Genomic DNA, 27,479 nt, shown 5'->3' on the forward strand with positions numbered 1-27,479 from the left:
TGAAAATCATCACACATACCATGTGATGAGTTTGCACAGGACAAATTACCACAGCACCTCCTGGTCTCAGATTTTGTGAGAACATTAATACATGGATATGAATCCATGGTCTAACTAACTGGTGCAAGCTTCTTGCATGAACACCTGAATGGGTGCTGTATTGCTCTGCTATATAGAAATGCAGGAAATTACCTGTGTTTAGTGCACAGCACAGTTCATACAAAGCCCTTGCCATGTTGTGAGATGTGCTACTTTAGCTTTCTATGCAATGATTTTTCTATATGAGGAAGGTCATCTAAATAAGAATTTAGTTTTTCAGAGCCAATGAGTATACATATTTCTCAGGGACAAAACAGGGTACAAAACTTTTCTAGAAATCAGTCTGTTTTTATATAGTCATCTGAAAGCGATTGTGAAGCCTTCTTTCAGAAAGTCAGCATGAAATCTTTGACAATTGTATGCAAGTCTGCCATTGAGGAATAACTGACAAAATGCCTGAGACAAATGTACTGACAATGTGATTTTGATAAAGCAACTCATGTAGTCAGGATCTCTAGTTGTCATGATGATAAATGTAATGTGATTTGCAAATGTTTTGTTTCTTATTTGGATGGGAAGGCTTTCAGGAAAATACTATTACATTTTTTAATGCCTTAGGTTATTTTTTTTGCAAGAAGACTAGAATAAAATTGCTTTTCTTCCATTTTAGACAATCCTTTGAATAATGAAAGTTCTCGAACTCACTCCTCCGTCATTGCAACAAGCAAAATGTCTGTAAAGACCTCAATCTTTCACAAAGATGCTGCTACACTAGAACCCCCATCTTCTGCTAAAATTACTTTTCAGTGTAAACACACAAGTGCCCTTTCTAACCATGTTTTGAATAATGAAGATTTTGTAGAAGACCTCTCACAACCAAACACAGAAACAAGACCTGAACTTTCAGTCCATTCTCTTACAAAAGAAAGCACTTACTCAGCCAAGTACCCAACTCCATTCAGCAATAGTACCCATGCAGAAAACTCTCACAAAGAGAGCAACAAGAAAGATACTCTCCCAGTTCCTTCATGTGGAAATAATATTTTTGACTATGAAGATGATATTTCATCAGTGAACAGACCAATACCTAGTAGGAAGTACATTAGCATTAGGAAGGCTGAAAAGGATGTCTCTTTTATGCATGTGGGCCGCCATATTGGTGACAACATGTTGAATAAAAATTTATATAACTTTTCTGATATGAGCCACTCCAAAGGTAAAATGTCCTCTGAAGTAAATGAAAAGTCCAGCAGTGCAAGTATAAATAGTTTTTTTCCAGCAACAGTTACAGAAAATTGTGAATTGGTATCTTGTTCAGGAGGCAGTCGAACTGTGGTACATTCACTTGAAAATAACACTGATGAAGGTGGCCTTAATAAACTTAAAATTAGGTATGAAGAATTTCAGGAGCACAAGGCGGAAAAGCCAAGCCTCAGTCAACAAGCAGCACATTATATGTTCTTTCCTAGTGTTGTTCTTTCTAATTGTCTCAGTCGACCACAGAAGTTAGCTCCCGTCACATACAAATTACAGCAGGGCAACAAACAGTCCAGGCTGAAACTGAATAAAAAGAAGCATAGTTTTATCAATCGTCAGGAGCCTGCAGGTGTAAATGATGTTGCAGCAGTGAAGGAAGGCTGCTATACACAAGGTAATGCCTGTAGTAACATTCCTGATAAGGATAGTGCTTTACCTAGTGACTTAGTTCAAGTTCCTCTTGAGGCTTTTGAAAACAAAATGCCTACAAGTACTGCTAATTACACTGACTGCCAGTTTGTAGATGGATCTCTTGAAACTGAGCAGTCATTTGGACTGTGTGGGAATAAGTACACGCTCCGAACGAAACGGAAGGTGAATTATGAGGCTGAAGACAGCGAATCGAGCTTTGTCGCACACAACTCAAAAATTAATCTACCTCAACCGATGGAAAGTGTTGAAAGTTTGGATGGGTCTCAGAAGTCTCGAAAGCGTAGAAAACTTTCTAAAAAATTGCCACCTGTTATTATTAAATATATTATCATCAATAGATTTAGAGGGAGAAAAAATATGCTTGTTAAATTGGGGAAAGTAGATTCTAGTGAGGAAAGAGTAGTACTCACAGAGGAAAAGATGAATTTATATAAAAAGCTTGCACCTTTAAAGGACTTTTGGCCAAAAGTTCCTGACTCTCCTGCAACCAAATATCCTATTTATCCACTAACACCAAAGAAAAGTCACAAAAGGAAAGCAAAACATAAGTCAACCAAGAAAAAAGCTGGAAAACCACAAAAAACAGGTAGTACAAATATTAAAAGAACTTTATCTTTCAGAAAAAGGACTCATACAATTCTTTCTCCTCCTTCGCCCTCCTACAGTGCTGAAGCTGAAGACTGTGACTATAACTATAGCGATGTTATGTCTAAGTTAGGTTTTCTTTCTGAGAGAAGCACAAGCCCAGTAAACACATCTCCACCTCGCTGCTGGTCTCCCACTGATCCAAAAGCAGAAGAAATTTTAACCAACCTGGACAGAGAAGCTTTATTTAATAGGGGGCCCAATATCTACAACAGCAAGACTGTTAATACTAGTGTAGGAAAAACTAGTAGGGCAAAAACTCAGGTTAAGAAATGTAAAAAGAAATTTGCTAGCCCCACTGTATCTACCAAGAAAAAGAAAAAGATTAATCAGGTTGATAAAACACCAGATGATGGAAAGAAGAAACCTAGAACAAAACAAAAAGCAGCTGAAAAAGCATCCTCAAGAAAACGCGTAGTATTTAAAGATGAAAAAGAAAGTAGTCACTCTGCTACAGAAGTCAAGTTTGTGCTAAAGCATCAAGATCCTCATGAGATTTCTTACAACTCTGTCTGCTCTCAGCCACTTCACAACCTCAAAGACAGTCCTCTTCCTGGCTATTCAGCTGGATATCTGCCGTCAGCGCAGCTCCCTTCAGCTGATGCACAAGGTAGTTCATCGGGCTGTTTTCACTCACTGATGGAAATTGATAAGCCTGTAGATGCACAGTTTTTGCCTGCTCCACGGGAAGACCCTCATCCATCTTTCACATCTACTCTCACAGCATCTGGAAGGGAAGTACCAAAAATGAGCTCTCAGAGGTCCAGGACTCAGAGTGCTATATTTAGAATGAAGGACTCTGCTCTCATTCAAAACGTATTTGATCCATCTAATTACTCAACTCACATAACACAGAATGCTCATATCTCAAAAGATAAGGCTTCTCCAAAAGCAGAAGAGATAAAAAATTTTCAAATAAGATATTTGCCACCAGCTGGGAAATTAAATGAAACTCGTGACTCTCTGGACACAGCAAAGATGGATCAATTACATACCACTAACTATTTGCATTGTAAAGACAATAATCAACAGCAGATTTTTTGTTTACCAGAGGCATCCAAGCATTCTGATCCTTGTTCTTCTATTCTTAAGCCATCTGAGGAAAACCCTGGGCCACTTCAGCTGCCTAAAAACTGTTTAGTAACATCTTTGAAGAGTCCAATGAAGCAGTTAAATTGCGATCAAAACCAGAGAGGGTTTATTTTGGATATGTCACATTTTAAACCAGAAACCACAAAACAAAGGCCTCTGTCAGAAACAACCATGCAACCAAAACCCATCTCCCAGTACAAAAACAGGAATATAGTGGCCCCATCAGCATTTGGTGAAGGACAGTCTGGTCTGGCTGTTTTGAAAGAGTTGCTCCAGAAGCGACAGCAGAAAGCTCAGAATGCCAGTATTGCACAGGAGCCATTGCCAGACAAAACACAGCTGAGCAAGGGCATACCATGCCCTCTTGAACAGAATAAAGCCATCAAAAGGTCACGACCAGTCACATCATCAAGAAAATCTCGTTCTCCCAGGAGCACAAAACCTAAAGAAAAAACAGCAAAACTTGCAAAAAAGGAGTCTTCAAGCCAGCCGATGACTAATCGCACTGATCATTCTGTATCTAATGACAGCCCCATTTTCTTTTCAGACCCTGGTTTTGAAAGCTGCTACTCACTTGAAGACAGCTTATCTCCAGACCACAATTACAACTTTGATATTAATACTATAGGGCAAAGTGGATTTTGCAGTTTTTATTCTGCAAGCCAGTTTGTCCCAGCAGATCAGAATTTGCCCCAGAAATTCTTGAGTGATGCAGTTCAGGATCTTGGTTCTGGACAAACAACAGAAGGTGACTTTCTATGTCATAATGACCAAAAATCTGAGGAAGAAAAGCAATATTCTTCAAGCACAAATAAATGGATACGGTCTGGTTCCCTGAGCCCTGAGCTTTTTGAGAAGACCTCACTAGATAATAGTGAGAACCACTGCCATAGTCAATGGAGGAAAAACATTCATTCTTCAACTTCTAGATCTAGTTTTATTGATACCTCTTGTACCCAAGAGACTGAAGTCTGTTTAAATGAAAAGTTCAAATTGAATATAAATACAGTAAATAAAGAGAGATTTCTTAATCTTTCTCAGCCAACCTGCTCAGACTGGATTCAAAGCCACCTTAGAAAAGAAACCACTTTTGAACCTTGTCAACCACTTGATTCAGTTAATACCTCTTTTACATCCTTATTGTCATCACCTGATGGTGAACTTCTAGATGCAGCTTCTGAGGATTTAGAATTACATGTTTCAAGAAACAACGAAGCATTAACTCCAACTCCAGATAGTTCACCAAGATCAACCAGTTCTCCCTCACAATCCAAGAATGGAAGCTTTACACCACGTACTGCTCACATTCTTAAGCCTCTCATGTCCCCACCCAGTCGTGAAGAAATCATGGCAACTTTGGTGGATCATGATCTCGCAGAAACAGTCTATCAGGAACCATTCTGCAGCAACCCTTCAGATGCTCCAGACAAGCCAAGGTACTGTGTTAAATGCATTCCTGTCTACCTGTAATTGTGATTATATTGAATTTAAAATTCCTGTAAACAATTTTATGCTGTTATGTGGCACGGATGCTTGAAAGATCCCATCTGATATACATCCATTTGAAGTTGAAAGTTACTGTGCTTCCGGTCCAAATACCCATTTTCTTTCATGATACTTCAGATTTTTTATTGCATATTGTTGTAATAAGTGGGAATGTGCCTTCATGGTTTGTAAAATAAAAATATTGCCCATGGGAATTGCATAGTGAGAAAACTAGTTAGTAATACTCTGCTTTTCTGTCATCTGGAGGATTGCCTGCAGTGCAGTTCAGAGTAAAACAGTAATTCAAACTATTTTTCTTCACAGGGAGATTGGAGGGCGGCTTCTCACGGTGGAAACCAGACTTCCAAATGACCTCCCTGAGTTTGAGGGGGACTTCTCATTAGAAGGTCTACGACTCTGGAAGACTGCATTTTCTGCAATGACAGAAAGTCCTAGACCAGGATCTCCTCCTCATTATGGTCACTCTACTGTTCATAAAAGAGAAAGTAATAGCCATAAAACTAGTGAAGACAAAAAAATAGTTATAATGCCATGCAAATGTGCTCCAAGCCAACAGCAAGTTCAGATATGGCTTCATGCCAAAGAAGAGTATGAACATTTCAAGAAATTGCCTAAGAATCATCCTGCTGAGCAGGCAAAGGCAGATGAGAATTTCAGCTCTGCAGTATTGTCTGAGGAGAAATCTATAGAAGTAATAAAAGTAGCTAAAGATTTGAATTTGTCTAGCCTGGAAGATGAAAGACCTATTGTGCCTACAAAGACTTCTCCTGCCTCTGTGGCAGAAAATACGAAAACACAAACCAAGGAAAACTGTGATAAGTCTATAAGCACCATAGGAACTTCTGTAAATACTAAAAATGATGTAGACTCTAATAAAACTTCATGTGCAAGCAAGACACACACTACTTCAGCTCTAGAACATGATAAGGAGGAAGAGGAGGAGGAAGAAGATTATTATGTCAGTTACAGTTCTCCAGATTCTCCAGTGCTTCCTCCTTGGCAACAGGTGGCATCTCCAGATCCTAAACAGTCCAGTTTAGAAGACACAGAGTGGAAAAATCAGAATATTATTTTGTCTTCTGGGGAAGGAAATGATGTTGGAAGTACACAAAATTCTCCATGCACCCAGGAGAACATTCGGACATCCTTTGATACATCCCCACTTCCAGTTAACGAAGATCCTGGAAATTCTGAATCAGTTCATCTACATAGTACACCCATTGTGCACAGAAAAAGCCAAGATGGAATACCTGAAGTTCTTGGTTTTACTCCTTTATCTGCAGGTAAATCCATTAAGTGATTCTAATTATACATACATTCGCACACAAACACACACACAATTCTAAATATATTTCTTTCTACATAATAAGAAAAAAACTATATCTCTGCGAAAATATATTTAAAATTAGTTTTTAAAGGAAAAGTTCTGTGCATTATTGCCAAAGTAACTATTGAATTATTGGAAAAGTCTACAAGTAGAACATCCATTTGCTTCCTAACAGTCTCTAGTATCTGAACTGTGAAGTGCTGGTTAAAAGCTTAATTTAGAAGTTTTGCTTATTTGGAGGATTTTTTAATCTTGTTAACTATATTGCTTGTATTTAAAAAAAAAAATCTCAGTGTAGAGTATGAGTAGGATTGCAGTATTCAAGATGATGATGTGAGGCTTTGTAACTTATTTATGTTCCTATATGTCCATAAATACCAAATTGTAGTAGTTGTGCTATGGATTTGACAAAGGATGAAGCTGTATTTGCTTATGTATGTAACATTTGTTAATGAAATGCCTCTTTTGTTCCTTGCATGTTGTTTGATGCCTAGACAATACTATTGAGGCTAAGTAGTCTTTCTCTCCTGTTTACAGTACCAAAAGCTCAGAAACTGAGCCACAAGAGGGGAAGTAATACTGATGGTCTTCGAAGAGTACTTCTAACCACACAAATGAAGGTAAATTAACATTTTCTCCACAGATGTGTTTTATTTTGTGGTATATACACATTTCCATTCTTTCTTCTTTGCTTTTTTTGTCTTTTACTATTAAGATCTTGAAAATACATTTAAAATGATATGGTGCAAATGTTGTAGAATCAGAGCACGCTAAAGTTGGGAAGAAATTTATGAGTTTAATTTGGGGGAAGCGTGTGTAAGTTGGAGATTGAGAGTGCTGCTCTAGGGTAGTGAGAAACTAATGAGACGCCATAAAAAGATGTTTTGCTCTTTGAGTTACAACATCCTTTTTAAGTTGTAGTATGATTTCCCTTTTTTATATATATAGATATAGCCAGACCTGTGTATATTTGTATGTTTCTATTTGTATTAGTTTTCAGACAATGTTCTAAGCATTTTCTGAAAACAAGGAGGGCAGTTTGTGGTGTGCCAACAGAGGAGAAAGGGGTTGGACTAATTTTACTTAAACGGTTTCTGCTCTCCATGTTGAAACAGAATGGAGGGCTAGGTGCATTACTGGAGTGACCCAGTAGTTTTTTCTTCTTAATATATTCACTTATTTCAAGGAGGTACTTAATTTACCTTTATTTCAGTGCCTTAAAAAGTAGTGACTGAAACAGGGTTTTTAGACAAATTGTTGCTCAAGAGAGAATAGAGAATTGCTGGTTTCAATATCCTCAGACTTCCAAGAAAGCCAGTATGTGTGGGACTGGTTTTGTTTTTTGGTAGGGTTCTGGGAGTTTTGATTGTTTGGGAGGTTTTTTAAGTATTTCAAACTGCCTCTTGCTTTGCTATGAATTAAAATTATTCCTAAAAAGCAGAAAGATACAATGGTTGGTTGTATATTGAAAAATTAAATGAGCAGATAGTTAAAGGTTGGGGACTTTTTAGTAATTTACAGTGTAGCATTTGCATTTTCATTGATAAATTTGTATTTAATATTGCCTATTATTTAATATTTCATATGAGTTTAGCAACCTGTGTTTTCTCACTATCCTGTGATTTTTTTCTTCCCCTGCCTGATAAGAATCAATTTGCTGCCCTCGGTGCTCCAAAGAAAGAGACTTCCCAGATTGAAGGACCATCTTTAAATAATACTTATGGTTTTAAAGTCAGTGTGGAAAACCTGCAGGAAGCAAAATCTTTACATGAGGTAACTTTATTCTTGCATGTCACTTTTTAAAATTATAATTTATCAAGCCAATTTTATACTGAAAATAAAAAGTCATTTTCTCTGGAGTTCCCTAAGTGACTTAAAAATGAATCAGCGTCTGATGTCTGTGGCTTATAAGTAGTTGATCTACCAGTTTCAGCTTGATGTCCAATGCCTCTAACAGTATTGAGCTAGACTTCACAGTAGTTTGGTTGAGAAGATGATAAACCTCCCTTTAAAAATTAAAGTAGGGGAAAAATCAGAAGGAAGAAATAGCAAGTTTTGCATAAAAGCATTACTTGAAAAACTAGTTGACCATAGTTTTCATGGATTGTTTCCTTAAGAAATAAGGCATCTGGCAGCAATTAGTAAGGCCCTCCTGGTATTTCTACTTGTTACCTTCTGAACCTGTTGGACAATTTCTACTACATTTAACAGAAGGGTGCCTCCTATCTCAAAGGTGGTCTCTTTATATCTGTCTAATGTAGGTGAGTGTTTGGTGTGGGGAGAGGAATCAAGGTGCCTGAGAAAGGGAAGCAGTGTAAGTACAGTACTGCTGTGTCTGGCTGCTGACAGGGCAAGCAGCCTGTGTATATGTGCTCCTAGACAGTCTGCACACCTGGAATTAGCTGTTGGCCAGTTTATAGAGGAGATAGGGAGATAGCACTGAGTAATGGACATGAGAAAAGCCACAGTGATCCTGGGGGAAATGGAGATGGAGTTTTGATAGTAAAATTTTACCCAGTGATGTTTGCAGCAATTTATAGCATGCAAATCTGGAGGAAATGAGGCTGCCCCTAGAGCATCCTATATACACAGAAATACTTTTAATTTTTCCCTCCTAATCTGTCCAACCTCTCCATTAATCCACATTATGAGCAATACTATGCAAGACAAAAGAGTAGCAACATGGTGTTGAAACAGTATTAGATAATACTGTCTTTACTGCACAGTCAAAACTTCACAGTATATAGGGATTAGCATTTTCTAAATGTAAACCATTCTGCAAAAAACTCTGGCAATATGATGTGAAAGTTCTGAAGGCAAAGTTAGGTATTCTCCCTACCTTCCTGTAGGGCTTAGTCTTCATGATTGTCTTGTGTTAGGGAGGGAAGGGAGAAAAAAGACCAAGAGTGATTATTTGTTCTTGATCAATTCAGAAATGTGATTCATCTCAATATACAAAGGTATTTGAAAACACTACAGGAATTTACAATTGATGAAGTTGAACATTATCTGGTTTTTGTCTTTTCTAGCAACAGAACAGAACAGAACATTTTCTGCTTTTAGTAGAAGAATACAGTACTCAGACATAAATACTGAATTTTCATAACTGACTATAAAGCTGTGTTTCATGATGAATCTTAGTTTTTCCTAAGATGGTGGTATTTGCAAAAATGTGAGATCCAAAGATGCATGGTTAATCACTTCTGTTAATTTTAGGGTGGAACCTTGTAGTTACAATGTAATACCACCATATAAATGTCGGCACTGTCCTCGTTTGCGCAGATGTCTCTTAATTTTTTTAAGAAACCTGCAGAACAAACTAACATACTGTCTTTATTTGTTGCTAGGTCCAGCACCTTACCCTCATCAGTATGGAGTTACATGCTCGAACAAGACGAGATTTGGAACCAGATCCAGAGTTTGATCCGATCTGCGCTTTATTCTACTGCGTCTCATCAGACTCAGCACTGCCAAATACTGATAAAAAAGAAATCACTGGTGCTATAGTGATTGATAGAGGCAGGACACCATCAAGCCAAGGTTCCTATTTCTTTTTTTCATATGATATTTTACAGAAATGCTATTTCATAGTAATCAAACAGTAGCAAGCAAAATGTAATAGAGTATCTATATTACGACGTATTTCATTTAATTTTGTCTTGTTGAATGGCCGTATTAAATATGGAGTTTTCCTGCTTATATCTTCCAAAGAACTATTGCATGGGCTGTAAACCACAAATAGCATTTGCGTGTGCAAAATATCCATGTTTGTGTGCTTGTGGACAAGCTCCTGCAGTGTTCTAAAAGTGTAAAGAGGAAAACCTGCCTTTAGTTTCCTACTCGAGTTGCTGGATAGCTGCAAGTAGAAAATGTTAAAAGCAAGACAGTATGTTTTATATTTTACTTAAGGGTTATTTTTGTGGTTTTATCTGATCCTTTTAGGATCTAAACAGGGGCCCTTATTCTATTGTACCTTTTTGGCTTTGTTTAGACCAGTGATACTCAACCTGTGGCTCTAGAGCCGGATGTGGCTCTTCATGGCCCTACAGGCGGCTCTCGCAATGTAGGCATCTGATCGGCGCTCCACTCTATCAGGCAGCGCGGGGAGCACTGAGCAAATGGACCAGCAGTGTGGGAGTCGCTGAAGTTCCCCCTCCCATAGGGGGAAAGAAAAGGAGCTGCTGGGATCCCCCCACAGGTAAGAGTAGAGATCACCTCCCACCCAGCAGCTGTGGGGCAGAATGGGGAAAAACTTGCCCTTTTGCCCCTTGCACCCCTCCACCCCACTCCCTCCTAGCAGCCAGAAGGGATTGAAGACAGAATGCTGCTGGGAGAGAGGATGCTGATGTGTCATGTCGTGATGTATCAATGTGTGGTGGCATTAAGGCAGCATCATCACACATTGAAGTGTCATGATGGAAAAAAAATCCATTGATATTTGATTTTTATGGTGCTCTACAACTCCATTTTATTAAGAAGTGGCTCTCCAGCTGTTAAAGGTTGAGTACCACTGGTTTAGGCTAGTAAAAAAAAAAAACCCCAACAAAAAAAATCTCAAACCAAAAAACATCCCCAAAGTAGTCCTCTTTCTTTCAGGGTTTCTTTGGCAATGTGAATGTATATCAAACCACAAAATACTGTCTAAAATTTTAAGCATGGACAAAAAACTACAAAAAAAAATAGCAATAAGGCAACAGCTTCTTGTTTCACCAGTGTATTTTGTAGATACTATATCATGTTAAGCTAAGTTCTTATTATTCTCAGTGAATTTTATTCTGGTATTATATGCTTGTTACTATCTTAAAAAATATATTTCTATTACCTTACTGAGATTTTTCCACAGTATAGCCACTATGGCTCCCTAGGTGTGTGTGCCACTGATAGTTTATCAAGAACTGTAAAAAGGTCCAATGATACTTTGAAAAAATGAGGGTTCTGATCTGGTTTTCTTAGTGAAATAAAATGATGTGTTTAAATGTTATTGTAACATTTGTTGCTTTAATTGATGTGTGCTGTCAATACTTTATTGGTTAGAACTTTTTGAGTTCCCTGTGAAGTGACTTGACATTGAGATACATCTTTTTGTTTCCCTTTTGTGTTATTATTGCTTTGTAAGTCGCAGTACTTGTTTTAACATTTATTTCTGAAAGCACACCTTTCTTAAGTCTTAAGAATGTGTCAAAGTAGAATGCCATTTAAAAATTCCAGTTCCTAAAATCTACATTGTCACTGTAACAGAGCTCATACTACCTGTTGTGTAAGAAGAGTATGTGTTGTGCATTATTCATTTAAAGAAAGTTTTTTAATATGGAAGGCAAATGCTGAGTTCCTACGTGCATACAAATTTAGATATTACTCAGACATTATCAGTGTGGACATTCTTAATGTGCACTAAGTGAGCATTTGGTCACGTTTTTCCATTTCTGTCAGTAACTTAGTGTGCTGGAAAAAAAGAACTATACTGTTATAAAGCATTTTCATTCTGTAAGGCATTTTGCAAAGCAGTACTCTGAGATAGCAATTAAAATTATATTTTGCATAAAAACAGTGTGTGAGCTGTCATATAGTCATTTAATATTTCTTATTAAAAGTAATTTTCCAGGAGCTAGACTCCTGTGCATGTAAAATAGTGAAAATTCTTGTGACTCGGGTTTGTTTCTATCTGAGAATTTGTGCAAGATTACCACTATGGCAGAATTCTACAAAGTGAAAAGAAAAAAATTTTTCCACCCAAGAGGAACAAAATAAGTTCATGGAATTAATTGCGATAATTATTAAAGATAAAAATAAGTTGTGTTCCATTCTTCTTTTTGATCGTATGTTTTATTCTAAAGCAGTATTGTTGACTGAAGTAATGAAATTTCTTCTAAATTGTAACAGGTTTTTTTACTTTTATTTTCTAGGGAGCAGAGACCAAGCCCCCTTGCTTACAAGATCTGGAGTTACAGGACTAGAAGTCAGTTACGCTACTGATGAAAGAACTCTTTTCCAGGAAGTAGTGAATATTGTAAAAAGGTAGCATATCTGTACGTTCTGCTTTTATTTTTCAGGCTTGGAACAGCAGATTTATTTCCTTCAACCCTTGCCAGTCTTTCAAATACTGATTTTTTTTTGTTGTTGTTTCCCTCAAAGGCTTATTTCTAGAGTGGACAAGCATGGTGGTCTTTCAAATAAAAATACTTTTTGCTTTTCCTTTTCTCTGACAGCAAGAACATTCAGATCCTCTTAAGCAGCTGAGTTACAGTCTTGAAACTTATCAGCCATATAAGTAATCTTTCTCAACATACAACTTTCCTGTTAACCCCAGAATTCATTACACATCTCTCTCTGAAACTCTCAGAATAGTAGATATTAAGAGTGCTGAGAGCTATAGAAAACCCCTCAGACAGGAAGAGTTTTCTAGGAACTCTGAGGCAAGACAGAAAAAAACCTGCATGGTACTGAAACTGCTGCAGTTTAAAATAAGGGTTCGCTGAAAAATCAGTTTCCTTGATTAGTTTTGTCTTCTCTGAATGGAAATCCCCTGCTCCATCAAACTTGGAAAACTGCTGGTTTTCCCCCTCTCCACCGAGGCTGAGAAGCCTGTTTGGAAGCCCTCTCGCCTGGTGCGTAGGTGGAACCACAGACGTCTCTCCAGACCCTACTGACAGGTGCAAAGCTGTAAAATTTCAAGGAAAACAAACAGATTTAAACTCTGAGTCACCCTGCTGGAATAGAGGCACAAGGAAAAAAAACAAACTAGGCAGAGTACATTTGCAATTCTTTCTCTCTCCAACCAGAAAACCTCTGATGAGAAAGGCTTTGACCAACCCCATGAAGCCAGAATACAAAAAGAGTTGCTGAATGCAACCAGCACAGGGTGGGTCCTGACAGAGCAGCAGATCCCTGTTCAGAGAAGACAAAATTCAGGTAAGGAATATAATATTATTTTTCTCTTTCTTGGAAATCTAGTGCTCCATCAAACTTAGGAAAATTACTTAGAATGAGAAACTGCCAGTACATGAAGAATTCTCCACCAGTTGTGTGGAGCTCTAAAACGTGACAGGACAGAAAGAATATGGTAGAGAGACAACCCAGCAGTTAAGATATGTTTATCACTGAAGATCAGAAGTCTTCTATATCTGTATGTGCTGAAGGCATTACAGAACAAAAAAAAAAAAAACCAAAAAGGCAATTTTGGTGTACTTCAAGATGGAATGTATCAGATTGTTGTCTGAGAAATCTCTGCTAATAACATCTTCTCTAGCGTGTGCAAGTGTATCTTTTTGATGGAGCATCCATGAAGATTGAGTTAGTTGACTTGTATTCCTGGAATATAAAAGGTTTGTTCTGTTAATGGAGAGACAGACTATTGTTATCATCTTAGTTTACTTCCCTCACAACTCTAGAACTCAGCTATCAAACTTCTGATGGACTTTCAAAAAAGAAGTTTTTTGCAACTTGGACCACTTCTACAGTTTGCTGCTCTTTTTCCCTGTTTATTTTCTGTAGCCTGGGCAAAAAAAGGAGAAATTTTGTCGGAGTTAGTGTTTTGTATTTCTTAAGCACAAAACAAGTGTCTAGGCCCAGAGTAGCTTTAACTGAAGGAGGAAGTATGGTAAAACCATGTAATTAAGAAGTAGTGCAAAAACTTCCTCAATGAGAAATGAACAAGCAAGCAGCTTTAATGAAAAATAGTAATTGTTTTTTAAACAATCTTCTGTTTACCTTTTTAGTGTTATTTTTTTCCAGCACAAGCTAGGTGCTTTGGCTGTTCTGGTAGATGCACTTAATAGTAGGTCTGATAGATTAGAGAAAGAGAACTATCAGGCTATACTTAAGAAATATTATCACTTGAACTTCATGGATCAAGACTCAAAATCACCTTAATTTTTAAGCAAGGAATTGTATCAGTATCTTATATTCTGATACATGCTTTAGGCTGGACAATAATAGCTCTTGTGACTGAACAGCATGCCCAGCATGACTGCAGCCTGCTTTTCGTTCAGTTCTTGGCCTCTTGGGCAGCTAGAGGGAATTGTGGAAGACTGAAATTCCAGATTCCTGGCATGATGAATGACAGACTGCCTAATCACTCTTGGTTGTCAATATCAGGAACAGACTTTATCAACTTGTTGGAGCATGGAACAGAAAGGATCTCGGCTGCAGGAGGAATAATCTTACACAGTCCGCTTTAAGAATTCTTGTTCCTGTTTCTAGTCATTCTCTTAGTAGTTGGCCTAATTCTTCCTCTTATTCCATATATGTGAAATTGTGGAACATACTTATTTGTTTCAAGTTCCAGCCTTCTACTTCCTTGTTTAGGCCTTTTGTTTTCTTTCCATCCTGGCTATTGAAAATAAATTATGGTTGATTCTGTAACTTCTTGTCAATACACATAAACTCTGGAAGAGCCGTGTAGAGAATTCTGGGTTATTGTTTCCAGCACACAGATGAAGGAAAGGGTGTTCCTGGAAAATTTATAACTTCTGCAATATTCATAGCTCATCAGTGTCTGACTAGGTTTTTGTCTCTGAAGAGTGTTTCCCAAACTTTTTGTAGCAAAACTAAAGTTACTCTTTGTTGACTGAAGATGAGTATTGCTCCAGAAGATTCTCTGGAATAAATGAACTGAAGTTGGATTCAGTTAATACCTTCACTGTGAAGTTGTTTAGGCTGTGCTAGATCTGAATGGTTAATACCTTGGCATCCATGTGATGAATACCAGGTTAAATATTCTTCTGTGGATTAGTAGATGTTGTCTCTGATTAACTCAGAGCCCTTGGCAAACAGAAATAAATAATCTTGTGTTCCAGTAGACCAGAAGACAACCTGGTTGTTTCCCTGGAATTGTGATCTATGATTTCATCTATACTGCAAACTCACAGACTTGTCCAGATACTGAGAAGAATAAGCACCTCTGCTTCTAGGGCATTATTACTGAGACTGACTAACCTGTGAAATAGAAGTACTTACAAGTGTAAATACCAAAGTCTATGCACAGACAATTTTAATTTTGAAGGATATTGGTATACTGAGGCTGAGGGTTGAGAGTCAGGAAACAGACAGAAAGGAAGAGCCACAAATATGAGTTTGGAGGAGGTAGGGAAGAACAAACAGCACAGATTTGTAAAAAAGAAAAGCATCATTAGATTGGTTTTTGGTACCCTGACAACTCTTAGACTTTGAGAGGGAGCTGCACCTGCGTAGGTCCAAATTTCCCTTCTTTGATAAACTGTCCTCTGGCTGTAAACCAGAAAAATGGGCTTCAGCTCAAAACTGGCATAAAGCAGCTGAGAGACAACATCCTTCTAATCCTGTGCAGTTGCTGGGGATGTCCTAGAAGGAGAGACACCCAAGTTGTAGGCTCTCTGGAATGTTCAGAGGGGATTTTTTTTTTTCTTGAAATGGAGCCTGGACATGTATTGCTGTCCTAAAACATTCTGTTGTACTGCCTGAGGTGTTTTCTTGAACAGATCCTCTGTTGATTGTGTCAGCTGGAATGAGATGGGAGAAAAAATGGAAGAATCTCTCTGCTTGAGGAAGTAAGAGAGCCATCTCTCTGAACCTAAAGGCAGGAAAAAAAGTAAACACATTTACATACTTGCCTAACACAGGAAAGCTGACTGAGGAGGAGGAGAAGGTGGAATGGAATGCTACAAGAATGTTTGCAACAGGATTTAAAACTAGATAGGAAAACTAGAGATGGGCAAGCTTGATGGAGCAGTGGATTCCCATGAAAGAGAAATTAAATGTCTGAGCCTTTCCTTCACTTTTAGGGCAAATTGTTGTGCTTCTACTTAAGGGCAGATGCTAGCAGATAGCAGAAAAGGGCTGGTCCTGCATATGTGAGAGGAGCAAAATTTGGGGAATTCATGTGGGAATGCACAATCCCCATCTCTCAGACAAACAGAGGATGTGAAAACAGGGCAGGCTTGAAACAAAGAGTAGTAGATTCATTGCTACTTGAAATTTAGAGCTCCTTGTCTCCACTGAAGTAGGTTTTGATAAAATTACATGAACAGAGTATAATATAAGATTTTACATAAACATTTTGGGGATGTTTATATATTGTAATAAATATATATATTTATGTAATACATTATAATAATGTATAAATACATATATATTATTTATACATAAATAATATATATATGTAATACATTTTTGTATTAAACTGTTAATGCTTAATACTTACATATTTTTATAGTGTTTTTCTTGTAAGGTGTATAATGCTAATGAATTTTTTTGTTTGGATACAGTGCATTATATTTCTTCCTCTGTAAATACTCTAGCAACGTCTTCTTCTTAAAATAGAGATGTGCTAATCTAACCTTCTTTTTCCAGGCCAGTATCATCTTCATCAGTGACATTTTCCTGTAGAAATATGTATCTAATGCCCTGTATCAACTTTATGGATTTTTTTGTTGTCTAAGGCAAGCTGGAAAAATGTTTTCAGAGATTTCAGTTATGTGTTTGAGTCACCAAGCATTCTGTTGCTATGCACAGTTACTGCTTTTGTCTGTATCATAGGTCTGGCATGGTTCCCCACCCCCTCCCTTTTTCTCTTAATCATAGCTGGAAGAAAAATAGCAGTCAGGAAAGGCAGACACATAAGAGAAGGGAAGGTATAACTGGGAGCTTTAGTGTTCATTCACGAAATCATCAAATGAGAAAGAGGAAGAGATGTCATAGCAGCAGATACAACTTAGCTGGAAAGGAAAATAATCGCCTTTCTTTTCTCTGCAGCATGTATGAGTTGAATGTTAATGCTGTTGTGTTTAAATCCTGCCAACATAAATGCTGCTTTTCATCTTTGCAGAAAGTCTGGCAACAGCATGCAAAGCAGTATCAGGGCCCATCCTTTTAACAAAAGAGCATATGTTGGCAAGCACACCTCTTATTCCTGTCGTGTTACTCCTAGCCAGCAGCTTTCAAATATCAGTATTACAGTTTACTAGTTTCTTGCAGGTGTAACAGCTGGTCTCATTACAATTTCTCCTAATAAAATAGCTTGAATTGATGTTGAAGACCAGTTTCATAGTATACTGTAAAAATTGTGAGACAGGAGGATGAAAGATAAAACTTGTACTCTTAGCTCACAGCCAGTTGTCTTTGTGGCACCGCGTGAAAAGGAGAAAGTGAGTGAGAGAGTCACACTTCAGCTAAGCTCTCACATCAGCTAAATTTTGGGTTTGCCTGATCATCTTCCTGTGTAGAATAATGTACTCTTTTAGCTCCAGACATTTCTTCTTCTCTATTAGCAAATAGAATACAGGAAGTCTCAGCAAGTGCCACTGGTACGTTGGTACCACTGGTACATGAGATTGGGCTGCAGGAGAGGGCATTTCTGCTGCATAAATTGGGATGTAGTTCATGAGCAAGCAACATGGAGGCAGGAAACAATATTGTCTTTTACTAGGTGCAAAAAATTTGATAGGTCTCTTAAACCTGTTGCATAAGGTAGATCTTAGGTGTATGTAGTACAGGAGTTTGGGGTTATAAGTGTTACTTAGTAGAAAGGAGTTCTTCAGTTTAATGTTACTTTGTTTTTTCCTTCAGAGATAATTGAGAGACACTTGGGAATGCATACAGATGTATGTCCAAAATATATATATGTGTAACTTACTGCAGTATCTGAGCAACTACTGAGTTGCCAGTAGTATGTTTATTGGCTTTCATGCTTTTAGAAGGATACCACTTGGATCCAAGTTTTAAATATGTACCAACTGACATTAAAGGACTGTGATTACAGGAAATTCACAGTAAGATTTGATCTCACCATTTGCTAGCTACTCTACCTTGATTTTCCATTTAGATAGCTTTGTATAAGTCATCTGACTGAAACTTAAACATCTGTACTTCACAATCAGTGTCTAATTAGCTTTCCTCATCACCAGAAGAGTTCAACAGAATAGGATCTTGGTCTGCAAGAGATGACTGAAATACAAAGAATAGTTCACCCGAAGAGGCCTTTTTGTTCGACGACAATAGAGACCAGTTTAGAAAACTTGAGATGCCAAAATTAGCTGAAATTACACACTCCCCTTAATACATGGGTGGTATCTAGTTGGGATGGAAAAGCAAAGTAATGTGCTGTAAAGTGATAGCCTTTAAGTCAGTAATGTGCAATTACAGGCGATCCCTAATGGCCTGGATGAGCAAGACTGAGTTTTAAAAAAATATTTTGATTAATAAGCTTTCCAATCTGAATGTGGATTTACATAGAATTGTGTTAAAATATGTGATACTTAAGTTAGACACAATTTATTTCTAGAATAAATAGCATGTATCTGAAAACATCATAAACTAAAGAGCTTTTATGTCTTGTTCTATAAAAACACCTTCACATCTGAAGGATACTAGAGAAACAGTTCTTGAGATTATATGCAGATGGATTACAGAGGACATTTTGTTCACTAGGTTAAAAGGTAATGGGAAAATTACCTCCAGAATTGATAAAATATATTCAGTTGCAGTAGTAATATAATAGCCCACTAATTTTGTTTAAGTAGGAAGTAAGGAAGGTAATGCCCTGCTTGGGCAAGTTACAACCCAGAGCAACTATCTTTCATCAGTTGATGAAGGACAAACTTCACCAGCTTGCTGCTTCCAAACAGTTCTTATTTCTGTTCAGAATAGGCTTATAAGAGAAAGCAAATTTCTGGCATAATGAATACTGTTTTATGTTTTCTTAAGCAGTTCTTCATGAGTTTCTGATTCACATTTGCATCTATCATAGACCCCATCTGCATAATGCCTTGTCTTGTGTAAAATCTACAAGTATTCTCCATTTTGAATTATGTGATGCCAGTTTTCAAATATGATAACGAATTACTACTTCCCTAATTTTAATTAATCAGTACTGATTTGCCATATGCTAGGACCAGGAAAGTTTAGTTATTACAAGAATTAATTTGAAAATATGTTAATTTTTATAATGTTTATTCTATGCCCGTATAAAACATGGCATAATTCCTTTTTATTTCAAAGCTGAAATTGAGCTATTAATAATTTTGAGCATCATTTCACAATCATTGTATGTTGTGCAGAGCAGCCAGCAGTCCTAACTCTTTTTGTCACTGGTTCCGCTGCTGGAACAAACTGCGGGCTAGTTTGAGTCATTTGTCCATAAATTGTTCCAAGTAGCTTTGGGGTTGTACCACTGGTAGAATAGGTTTCCATATTGAATAAATTTACTGCTTCCACTCCTGGAAGCAGTAAATTTCCACCTCCAAAACCAAATAATTCTTCTTTTGACATGAACAGCAGATAGCAAGATATCCCCCAAATTCAAACTGCTAGTTCTTTTACTTTCTGTAGAATGCCAGAAATCAAAAACTTGCTTTAGAATCCCCTGCTTTAGGTAGAAATTGTATCAAAACCATTCCCTCACAAGTAGAAGTAGGTGATAAAGGGGATTTTTGCAACTTCTGACCAAAAGCCCAAATTTTAATAAAGAGAGAGCCATGATGAGTAACAGCATTCAACTATTTTTCATAGAAGGTCAGTGTCCGTGGCAGAAGTGTGGAGAAACTGTTTTTTGGAGCTATTCTCTGAGTAATTGGTATCAACTCAAAGTGAGTTGACATTGCCTTTGGCTAGGACACATAAGCAAGGAAGACACTTTCCTGATAAAGTCTGAGGCTTCATTTGTAATGTCTGTGATACAACTAACTGAGTATTCAGGGAAAGGGTGTTCTGTATTCAACAGTCAAGAAATGTTTGTATTTTTTAATGTGTTCATGGATGCAAGGAGTACAGAGTTCCTGTTAGTAATCCAAGGCCCCTGCCCACTCCCTCCATAAACTAAGGTCTACAAGCCTGTACCCTGTTGTAGAGTTGGGCATAGACTGTGGTGTACAGGATCCTCAGCCCATCATCCATCCTCTACCTCCTGACAGCTGCCCTGATGTCATTCAGTTGTATTGAATAGTGCCTGCTGCATCAAGGTTGGAAAATACTTTAAAAATCATTCAGTCTAACCAAGAAGCCGCTATTCATCCCACTGAAACTTCCTTTGTTTCCTTGCTGTAAAAATAACAGATATCTTATGTTACTTTGTCCGGTCGCTTTCTGCCCAACAAAATCATTCTTAGGCTGTTGACCAAATCACCAGATCATGACTTGGGGTTTTAATAGTGCCTGCTCAAAAGTTAGGTGATACTGGCTTCTCTGAGCTAACTCCTGCCTGTGCTTTGTCTTTAAAGCCACATTTTTTGTCCTGTCAAGTGAGGTTTACTTTGAGCCTGACTGGAAGTGATTGTGTCAGAAGTCAATTCTGACTTTATTATCATACCTGAGCCAGTTAGATTTTCCAGCTGGAAAGAGATACAGCATACAATAAGTTTTTCTTGTGTGTCCTCTAGAAAGAAGGCTATCTAGAAAAAGGTATTTAAGGAGAACTGGTAGATACAGTTGCTTTTCTCTGTTTCAGTTTAGACAGCTCTCACTCAACTACAAATTGTAACTCCCAATAAGGGGTGATCATTTAGGACCTGAAGTTCCCTCTGATTACTCAGAGTTATACTGCATTATGTGTGACACAATACTATCAGTAAACATTCCAGTCAACCTACTGGCAAATTCTGTTCCATAGGCATGGCTATAATTCACTGCACATCTGTCTCATGCTGCTAAGTTTCAGCTTATGCTTGATACTTCCTGATAACATCAATAAAACCTCATGAGGCCTCAGTTTTGTTCTTTATTTGTTAAGACCAAAAAAAAAAAATCCAGTGAAAATATCCTTTCTAAATATTTTTGCCATTGAATGTTATTAAAAACCCTAAAATATTGCCTGTTTTGAATATTGTCTCCTAGTCCAGATGCTGCTTTCATAGAAACCGATTATGACTGCGCCTTTTTTAAACTCAACATAATTTGAATGAAATCCTGTTTATACTTTGCTCATGGAAAATATTTTTCGGGATTATATGAAGCTCATTTTTTCTTCTCCCCCTACCTCTCTAGATATGACCCAGACATTTTGCTAGGCTATGAAGTCCAGATGCATTCCTGGGGATATCTCTTACAGAGGGCTGCAGCACTGAATGTTGATTTATGCCAGATGATTTCTCGTGTGCCAGGTAAGTTATTTGTTTAGGGCTTCAGTTCAGTTCCAGTATAAGCAAGGTGAAATCTATGAACAAATTTAAAAAATAAATGCAGGGTATTCCTTCAGAAAGACTTTTTTTGTCCTTGCTCCTGTGTTGTTAATAGTATAATCACACATACCCCTGGTGTTATCTGAATTTTCAAATTTGTGGCATATTCCACTTCTGTGTGTGTCCTGTGTTCATGAACCTGAACTTATATTCTATAGCTGTGGGTTAAGTTTCAGTTCTTGGAGGTGCTTCTGCTACCAAACCTTCTTTTGCTTTCCTTGGCTCCAGCCATTCAGAGTACCTACCATAATCATCAGTTGTGATTTCTCTGGATGTAATACAAGAACATAAAACTGCAATTGTCTTGGACAGCTTTGTAATAAAATCCTTACTTTCAATGACCATTCTTGTACTTTGGGCAAATTTATTGGGTCCAAGTGCTGATGCTTTCCTCCAGCATTCAGAAAAATGTCTGTTTAGACTGGCAGGAAAACTTGGATGAGAATGGTAAGCCTAGTGCCTATACTTAGCCAATCAATAGAAGCCATCATTCTGAAGAATGGAGTTAGTGAACAGCTAAATAAATGTGCTGTTGCACCTGAGAAAAGTCAGGATAACTTTATAAAATGAAAAAGTGTCTCAATAATTTGTTCTGGCTCTTTGCAGTCATCAAGGTGATGTGGATGAGGGAGACTTTAAAGATCAAAACAGTTGAAAAAGCTGGTTTTGCCAGCTGTACAGAAAAAAGCATCTGTACAGAAATTAAATTGCTATGAAATAAGAAGTCCATTACTGTGATTGTTCTATTAAAAACTTGAGCCTGTTGCTTTGTAATGGTTGCAAAAGCAAATGTTAGGAATTACAGAGGAAGGAAAATATAAAGCAATGAATGTAAATGTAACAAATGTAAAAATCTGTAGTGTGCTTGTACCTCAAATACCAAGGTTGTAGCCTCCTCATAACCTTCTTCCTATCAAAGTGGATATAAGGGAACTGGTAAAAATGAGAAGGGCTATCCAGATGTATCTAATAACTTAGTAGTTTGGTATTCCAGAAGAGACAAAACAGTGTAGGAAAGGTAAAAGCCTGTGAAATATTGAGGGATGTAAAGGGAAATAGAGATTGGGTTTTCATGGTCATTTCCAATGCAAACTGGAAATCAAGTGAAGCTAGCAAGTGGCAGCTACAGAATAGAAGTTAATTTTTAATCTCAGCATTGCTGAACTCTTTAGTTCCTGATCACAAGATAGTACAAATGCTTATAGTGTACATTGCTTTAAAAGGAGATAAATTCTTGCAAGAAGAATCCATTTGGAGCTATGATATATGTGAAAATAATGTCTGGCCCAGGAAGCTGAAAATTATTGGAAGCTGGAAGAGTTTTAGGGAGAGTATCAGCAGCTGCTTCCCCCATCTTGAAGCACCTGCCTTTGAGTATGTGACAGAACATGATACTGGGCTACTTTAATCTTTGAGCATACCCAGCACAGGAATCATCTTTTATGTAGTTGTCCAGTGTGCCAGGCCAGGAGAATATGTTGTTTTAGCAGCACTGTGTTCACACAGTCCTTCTTTGAGGCTTGAATATTTGTATACTCTTGATGCTTTCAATACTTGTGATGTATCTGGAAATGAATTGAGTTATAGAGTCCTCCCAAATTGAGTTATAGAGTCCTCCCAGAGACAAGAAAACATAAGAAAAAAAAATTGCATCTTCAGTTAAATGTTGCTGACAATTGAACTTTGGTAAATTTTTAAATACTTCATATATGAAAACAGGATCGTGTGATAGTTTAAATATGAACAGGTTGTCAGTGCCCCTAAGTTTCTTTCTTCAGGACAAAGCTGTCAAATTTATTCTTCAGGAATAACAGCAGATTGCATGAACCTTGTTATTCAGTTTCCCTGATGGCTCAAATTGAGGTGATACACTAGTTGCTATATAATGCCTCTGGGTACAGTCTTCAAAGGTACTGAAGGATGTTCAGAAAAGTTCTTGACCTATTACATCTAAAGATGTGCAATGTCTGTAGTAAGAGGAACAGTAAGTGTTGTAGTCAAAGGTTTCTTAAAGCCACCAAAGATCACAAAGATTTGCTGCTCCACTGTAGAAGTATGGCTGAACAATCTCTTCAGTTTGGGACGTGTCTCTGCTGTTGTTCTCAAAGGCTGAGTCACAGTTGGTGTCTTGCAGGACAGCTCTGTCTGCACTGCATTTGATACAGAACCAAACAATCAGCAAAGCTGTTAATAGTACCCATCTTGCTGACATAAGGTCCTCCTCAAATTACTGATTTTGGGATACACATGAATGGGTCCTCAAAGAAGAAAGGGAACTGTATGGTTCCTAATGGTAATGTCCCATATATTTCACAGTCAGGTTTTCTTCTCTACAACCATGAAGCCCCACACAACATGGGTTCAGTTCTAGTGAAGGAAATCAGGATTGTAGCCCTTAACATTTTTTTTACATGAAGTTCAAGTGAGCATGCAGAGCACAGGCACGATCTGCACAGCACTGGTGTTTGTAGTGCAGGTGTTCCTGTGCCAGCTGCTAGATGCATATTCAGAAGTGGAATACATAACACTTAAAAATGTTTCTAAGAACTGCTGTTATTTTAAGGTAAGTGTTTGGTTTGTTTTGACAGAATTGCAGCAGAAAGATGAGAAAATGTTTACACTGATGAGCTCTTCCCAGAAATGTCATGCCCTAAATGTCTTGCATGCATGACCATATACGTGCAAGTCGTTGTGTTCTCTGTTGCTTTTTGGCTTCCTTGTCCATGATTTTGACCCCATCTGTCTTCCTCTTGCTTTTCCAACCCCTGTGCTTCACATTTCCCTCCCTTCTTCACATGCTGTATTTTCAGAACAGGAAGTGCTGAAAGAGAAAGAAGAGAAGCTCCTTCAAGAAGTATGCTTCTCTTACCTCTTGTTGCAATAGAGATGGAAGGAACTTTTCCTTTCCTGTGATTTCAACTTAACAAAAAGAAAGCTGGGCTTCTCTCTGGTTTTGCTTTATTGGCTGAGTCTGATGCTGCCTCTGCCCTTTACAAGTGAACTATTCATAAGTCATAGGACACATCATCACAAGAGAAGTGCATACTATGCCTGTGCCTGGTGGCCATTTTTTGTGTGCCCTCCTGGTTCCTCCTTTGCATCACAGCTCAAAGTTAGGAAGTGGGTAAGAGAGGATGAGAGGAGACTTCTTTTTATTTCATCTCTTGCACTTGAAAAATAGGAGGAATGTCCTGTTCTGCTTCTTACCAGCATAGTTCCCAAAAAGGCTTACATGGTTCTGGTGACACATTTCCCACACCAGTTGTAAAGTAGTGCAGGTTTTTTGGAATATGGTGGTGCTCATCACAGAGTTCATCAGACACTGGGTCTCCTTGTGATCACAGTATACTTTGCTGCCTGTTTTTACCAGCAAGACATGAAGCAAAATTAATATAGGAAATCACCTGAACAAATCAAAAGAGAACTGGGATGACACTGAAGAAAGTAGAACTGACCAATAGTTTCTACTTCCAGTAAAAAAAAAAAAAGGGAGGGGAAGAAATGAGAAATGCAAGTTCCTCACTTTCACAGGAGATCCAGCATGTAGAAATGAAGAAAAGCAGAAGAAAAAAATGTTGTTACTTGGTGGGGCATTTCTTCCGTCCAAACATGGGAAGATAAATGGCTGGTTTTTCTGCTTAAAAATCTGAAACAATAAGGAGGTTAAAAAGATAGTATGCATTTTAATGAAGTGTTCAAAAGGTCTGCTAAATTTTGTCAAGGATCTGTGATTTACTGATAAGGTCAGTAAATGACGAATAGGTTTTCTTAACCATATTTTAATTTATATGGGACACATTTGAAGATCAACATACAAAATTAGTCTGTGTTATGTTGTTTCACAACCGTTCTGCAGCATTTCAGGCAATTTTTACTTCTGTCATGGAGGGTAAATGTGCTTCATGACTGTCTGAGGATCTAATTGTTCAGTTCTGATAATTATTGCAAAGCTGTGTGTATCCATGCTTCTGCACTCTGTCTGAAATGTTCTGCTCTTCATTATCAGGGTACTGTACAGACTGTGCTGTACCTGATAAATGAGGGCTGGCAGAATACAAAGCAACCAGCAGTTAAAAAAATGGGTATGGATTTAGAATTGTAGGTAAATTGCCTTGAAGTGATTTCTCTCCTGTTAAACTAATAAGAATAAGGCTGAAGATCAGTGTGTTTTCATAATGGATTTTAGTCTGTGTGGTACATTTTAAAAAACATCTTTGTAAACTCTGGACAAAACACCAAAACTGTAGACTTAAAAGGGCTGGAAAAAAGATAGTTTAAAGATATGTATACCAAAAAGACTGCCTTCTCTTGTGCTGCAGTATTCCAAAGCATGACAAAAATCAAGGATGGCAAAAGAGGATATATTTCTCTACTTTGGACGCTGCTGTCTCACAGAAAGATTTAGAGTGCTGCTTCTGCATCTGCATTGGTTCCTTCCTATTTCCTTCTCCCTATGCTATGCAGAACCCATGTGTATTTACTCTCACTGCTGTGGGTTTGCTTATACTGTATGAAAGAGACTGAATTTTCTCTCCCATTACCTGGTTCAGTCTGTGTAAGATCATTGCAAGTAAAACCTTGAGTTATAAGCTCCTTAGAGCAGAAATCACTTTTTTGTTAATTATAATTTTTTATGTTGTGCACTACTGCATGTGCAACTGACTCTAAAGTAACATTCAGCATTGCATAACCAATGTATTCACTATGGAGAATATATTGCCTATTTCAGTGAAAATGAAGTAAGAGTTCTCTGCAAAGGGCAAGAGCAGAAAAATGTGGGGGAGTTTCATTTAAAGGTTGTGTAAATGACTGGTAAATAAATAATTTTGTGGAATCAGCAGTAATCTTTATGAATTCTTGTTTTTCTAGAGAGCACAAATTGGAAGAGGGATGGTTTCATCTGGTCTTGACTGCCTTATAACTTGTCTAAATAGATTCTCCTTTAATGTCTTTAGATGAAAATAAAGAGAACAGATTTGCCACTGAGCTGGATGAATACGGAGCGGATACAATGAGTGAAATAAATATTGTTGGGCGAATTGTCTTGAATATATGGAGAATGATGAGACATGAGGTAAATTTTTTAAAAGGTTAATGTTTTGATTTACTGAGTTTTCTAATTATTGCAGACTTAGTTGGAAGTTTCATATAACTTGTGTAACTTCTACAATTTTTTTCTTTAGACACCTTTTCAAATAGAGTGGTTTGTCAGTTTCTGAGAATAGGTTTTGTGTATCTCTAAACTGTAAAGACCTGAAGCCTTTTTTTTTTCAGTAATGTTTCTTAATGATACTCCTTTTCAGTAATTTGTGGGTTTTGAGAACAACTTACTTGTTTTAGGAATTTGTCTAGTATGGTGCTTTTAGTACAATAAGTACTTGAGCATATTTTAAACTGTCAGGGGTTTTTGGTGTTTTGGTTTTTGTTTTTTTGGTTTTTTTGTTTGCTTGTTTCTTGGTTTGGGGTTTTTTTTTTTGTTCCAATTATAACTTTCCATTTAATACTCAAATGGCCCAGTCTTTACAAAACTTGTTCTGACGAAGTTCAGACCTGATCTTTATGAACTACTTAATTCTGCGTATTCTTTTCAGTTGATAAGGGATGCTTTTCCCTGACATGTAAATAGTTAGGGATTTCTAAGAATAAAGACTAATTTTTTTAACAAAATACTAACAAGAAGTTAATAAATCTAGTTCTTGCAGTTTTTGAGAAGTAGAGATTTTTTGATTATGAGAGCCATCATGCATCTGACATGTCCACTGTGTTTTCCTAGGTGAATCTGACGAATTACACTTTTGAAAATGTGGGCTTTCATGTTCTTCATCATCGTTTTCCTTTATTTACGTTCCGAGTTCTGTCTGATTGGTTTGACAATAAGGCAGATGTCTACAGGTAATGATCTATTAATTCATTTTGTTTGCTGTTTTTAAGGCCAGATTCTTAACATTGGATAGGTGTAAGATAAAGCCACAATAGGAAGACATAATAATTTAGCTTAGGCACTAGAGCAGTGTATATGCAGCAACATGAGCTTA

At 37.4% G+C, this 27,479-nt stretch overlaps 1 protein-coding gene across 1 annotated transcript in view; it reads left to right on the forward strand.

The window, feature by feature from the left end:
* REV3L (REV3 like, DNA directed polymerase zeta catalytic subunit) overlaps positions 1-27,479 on the forward strand; it is a 113,185-nt gene that overhangs the window by 66,975 nt on the left and 18,731 nt on the right. Inside the window, exons 13-21 of the mRNA XM_014265668.3 lie at positions 710-4,901; positions 5,275-6,254; positions 6,836-6,918; positions 7,946-8,071; positions 9,646-9,838; positions 12,202-12,313; positions 21,251-21,366; positions 26,400-26,518; positions 27,218-27,336. Coding sequence (XP_014121143.2) covers positions 710-4,901; positions 5,275-6,254; positions 6,836-6,918; positions 7,946-8,071; positions 9,646-9,838; positions 12,202-12,313; positions 21,251-21,366; positions 26,400-26,518; positions 27,218-27,336 — 6,040 coding nt within the window. The remainder of the gene's footprint in view (positions 1-709; positions 4,902-5,274; positions 6,255-6,835; positions 6,919-7,945; positions 8,072-9,645; positions 9,839-12,201; positions 12,314-21,250; positions 21,367-26,399; positions 26,519-27,217; positions 27,337-27,479) is intronic.

Source organism: Zonotrichia albicollis, chromosome 3 (genome assembly GCF_047830755.1).
Source record: "Zonotrichia albicollis isolate bZonAlb1 chromosome 3, bZonAlb1.hap1, whole genome shotgun sequence".
In the NCBI taxonomy this organism is placed as follows: domain Eukaryota; kingdom Metazoa; phylum Chordata; class Aves; order Passeriformes; family Passerellidae; genus Zonotrichia; species Zonotrichia albicollis.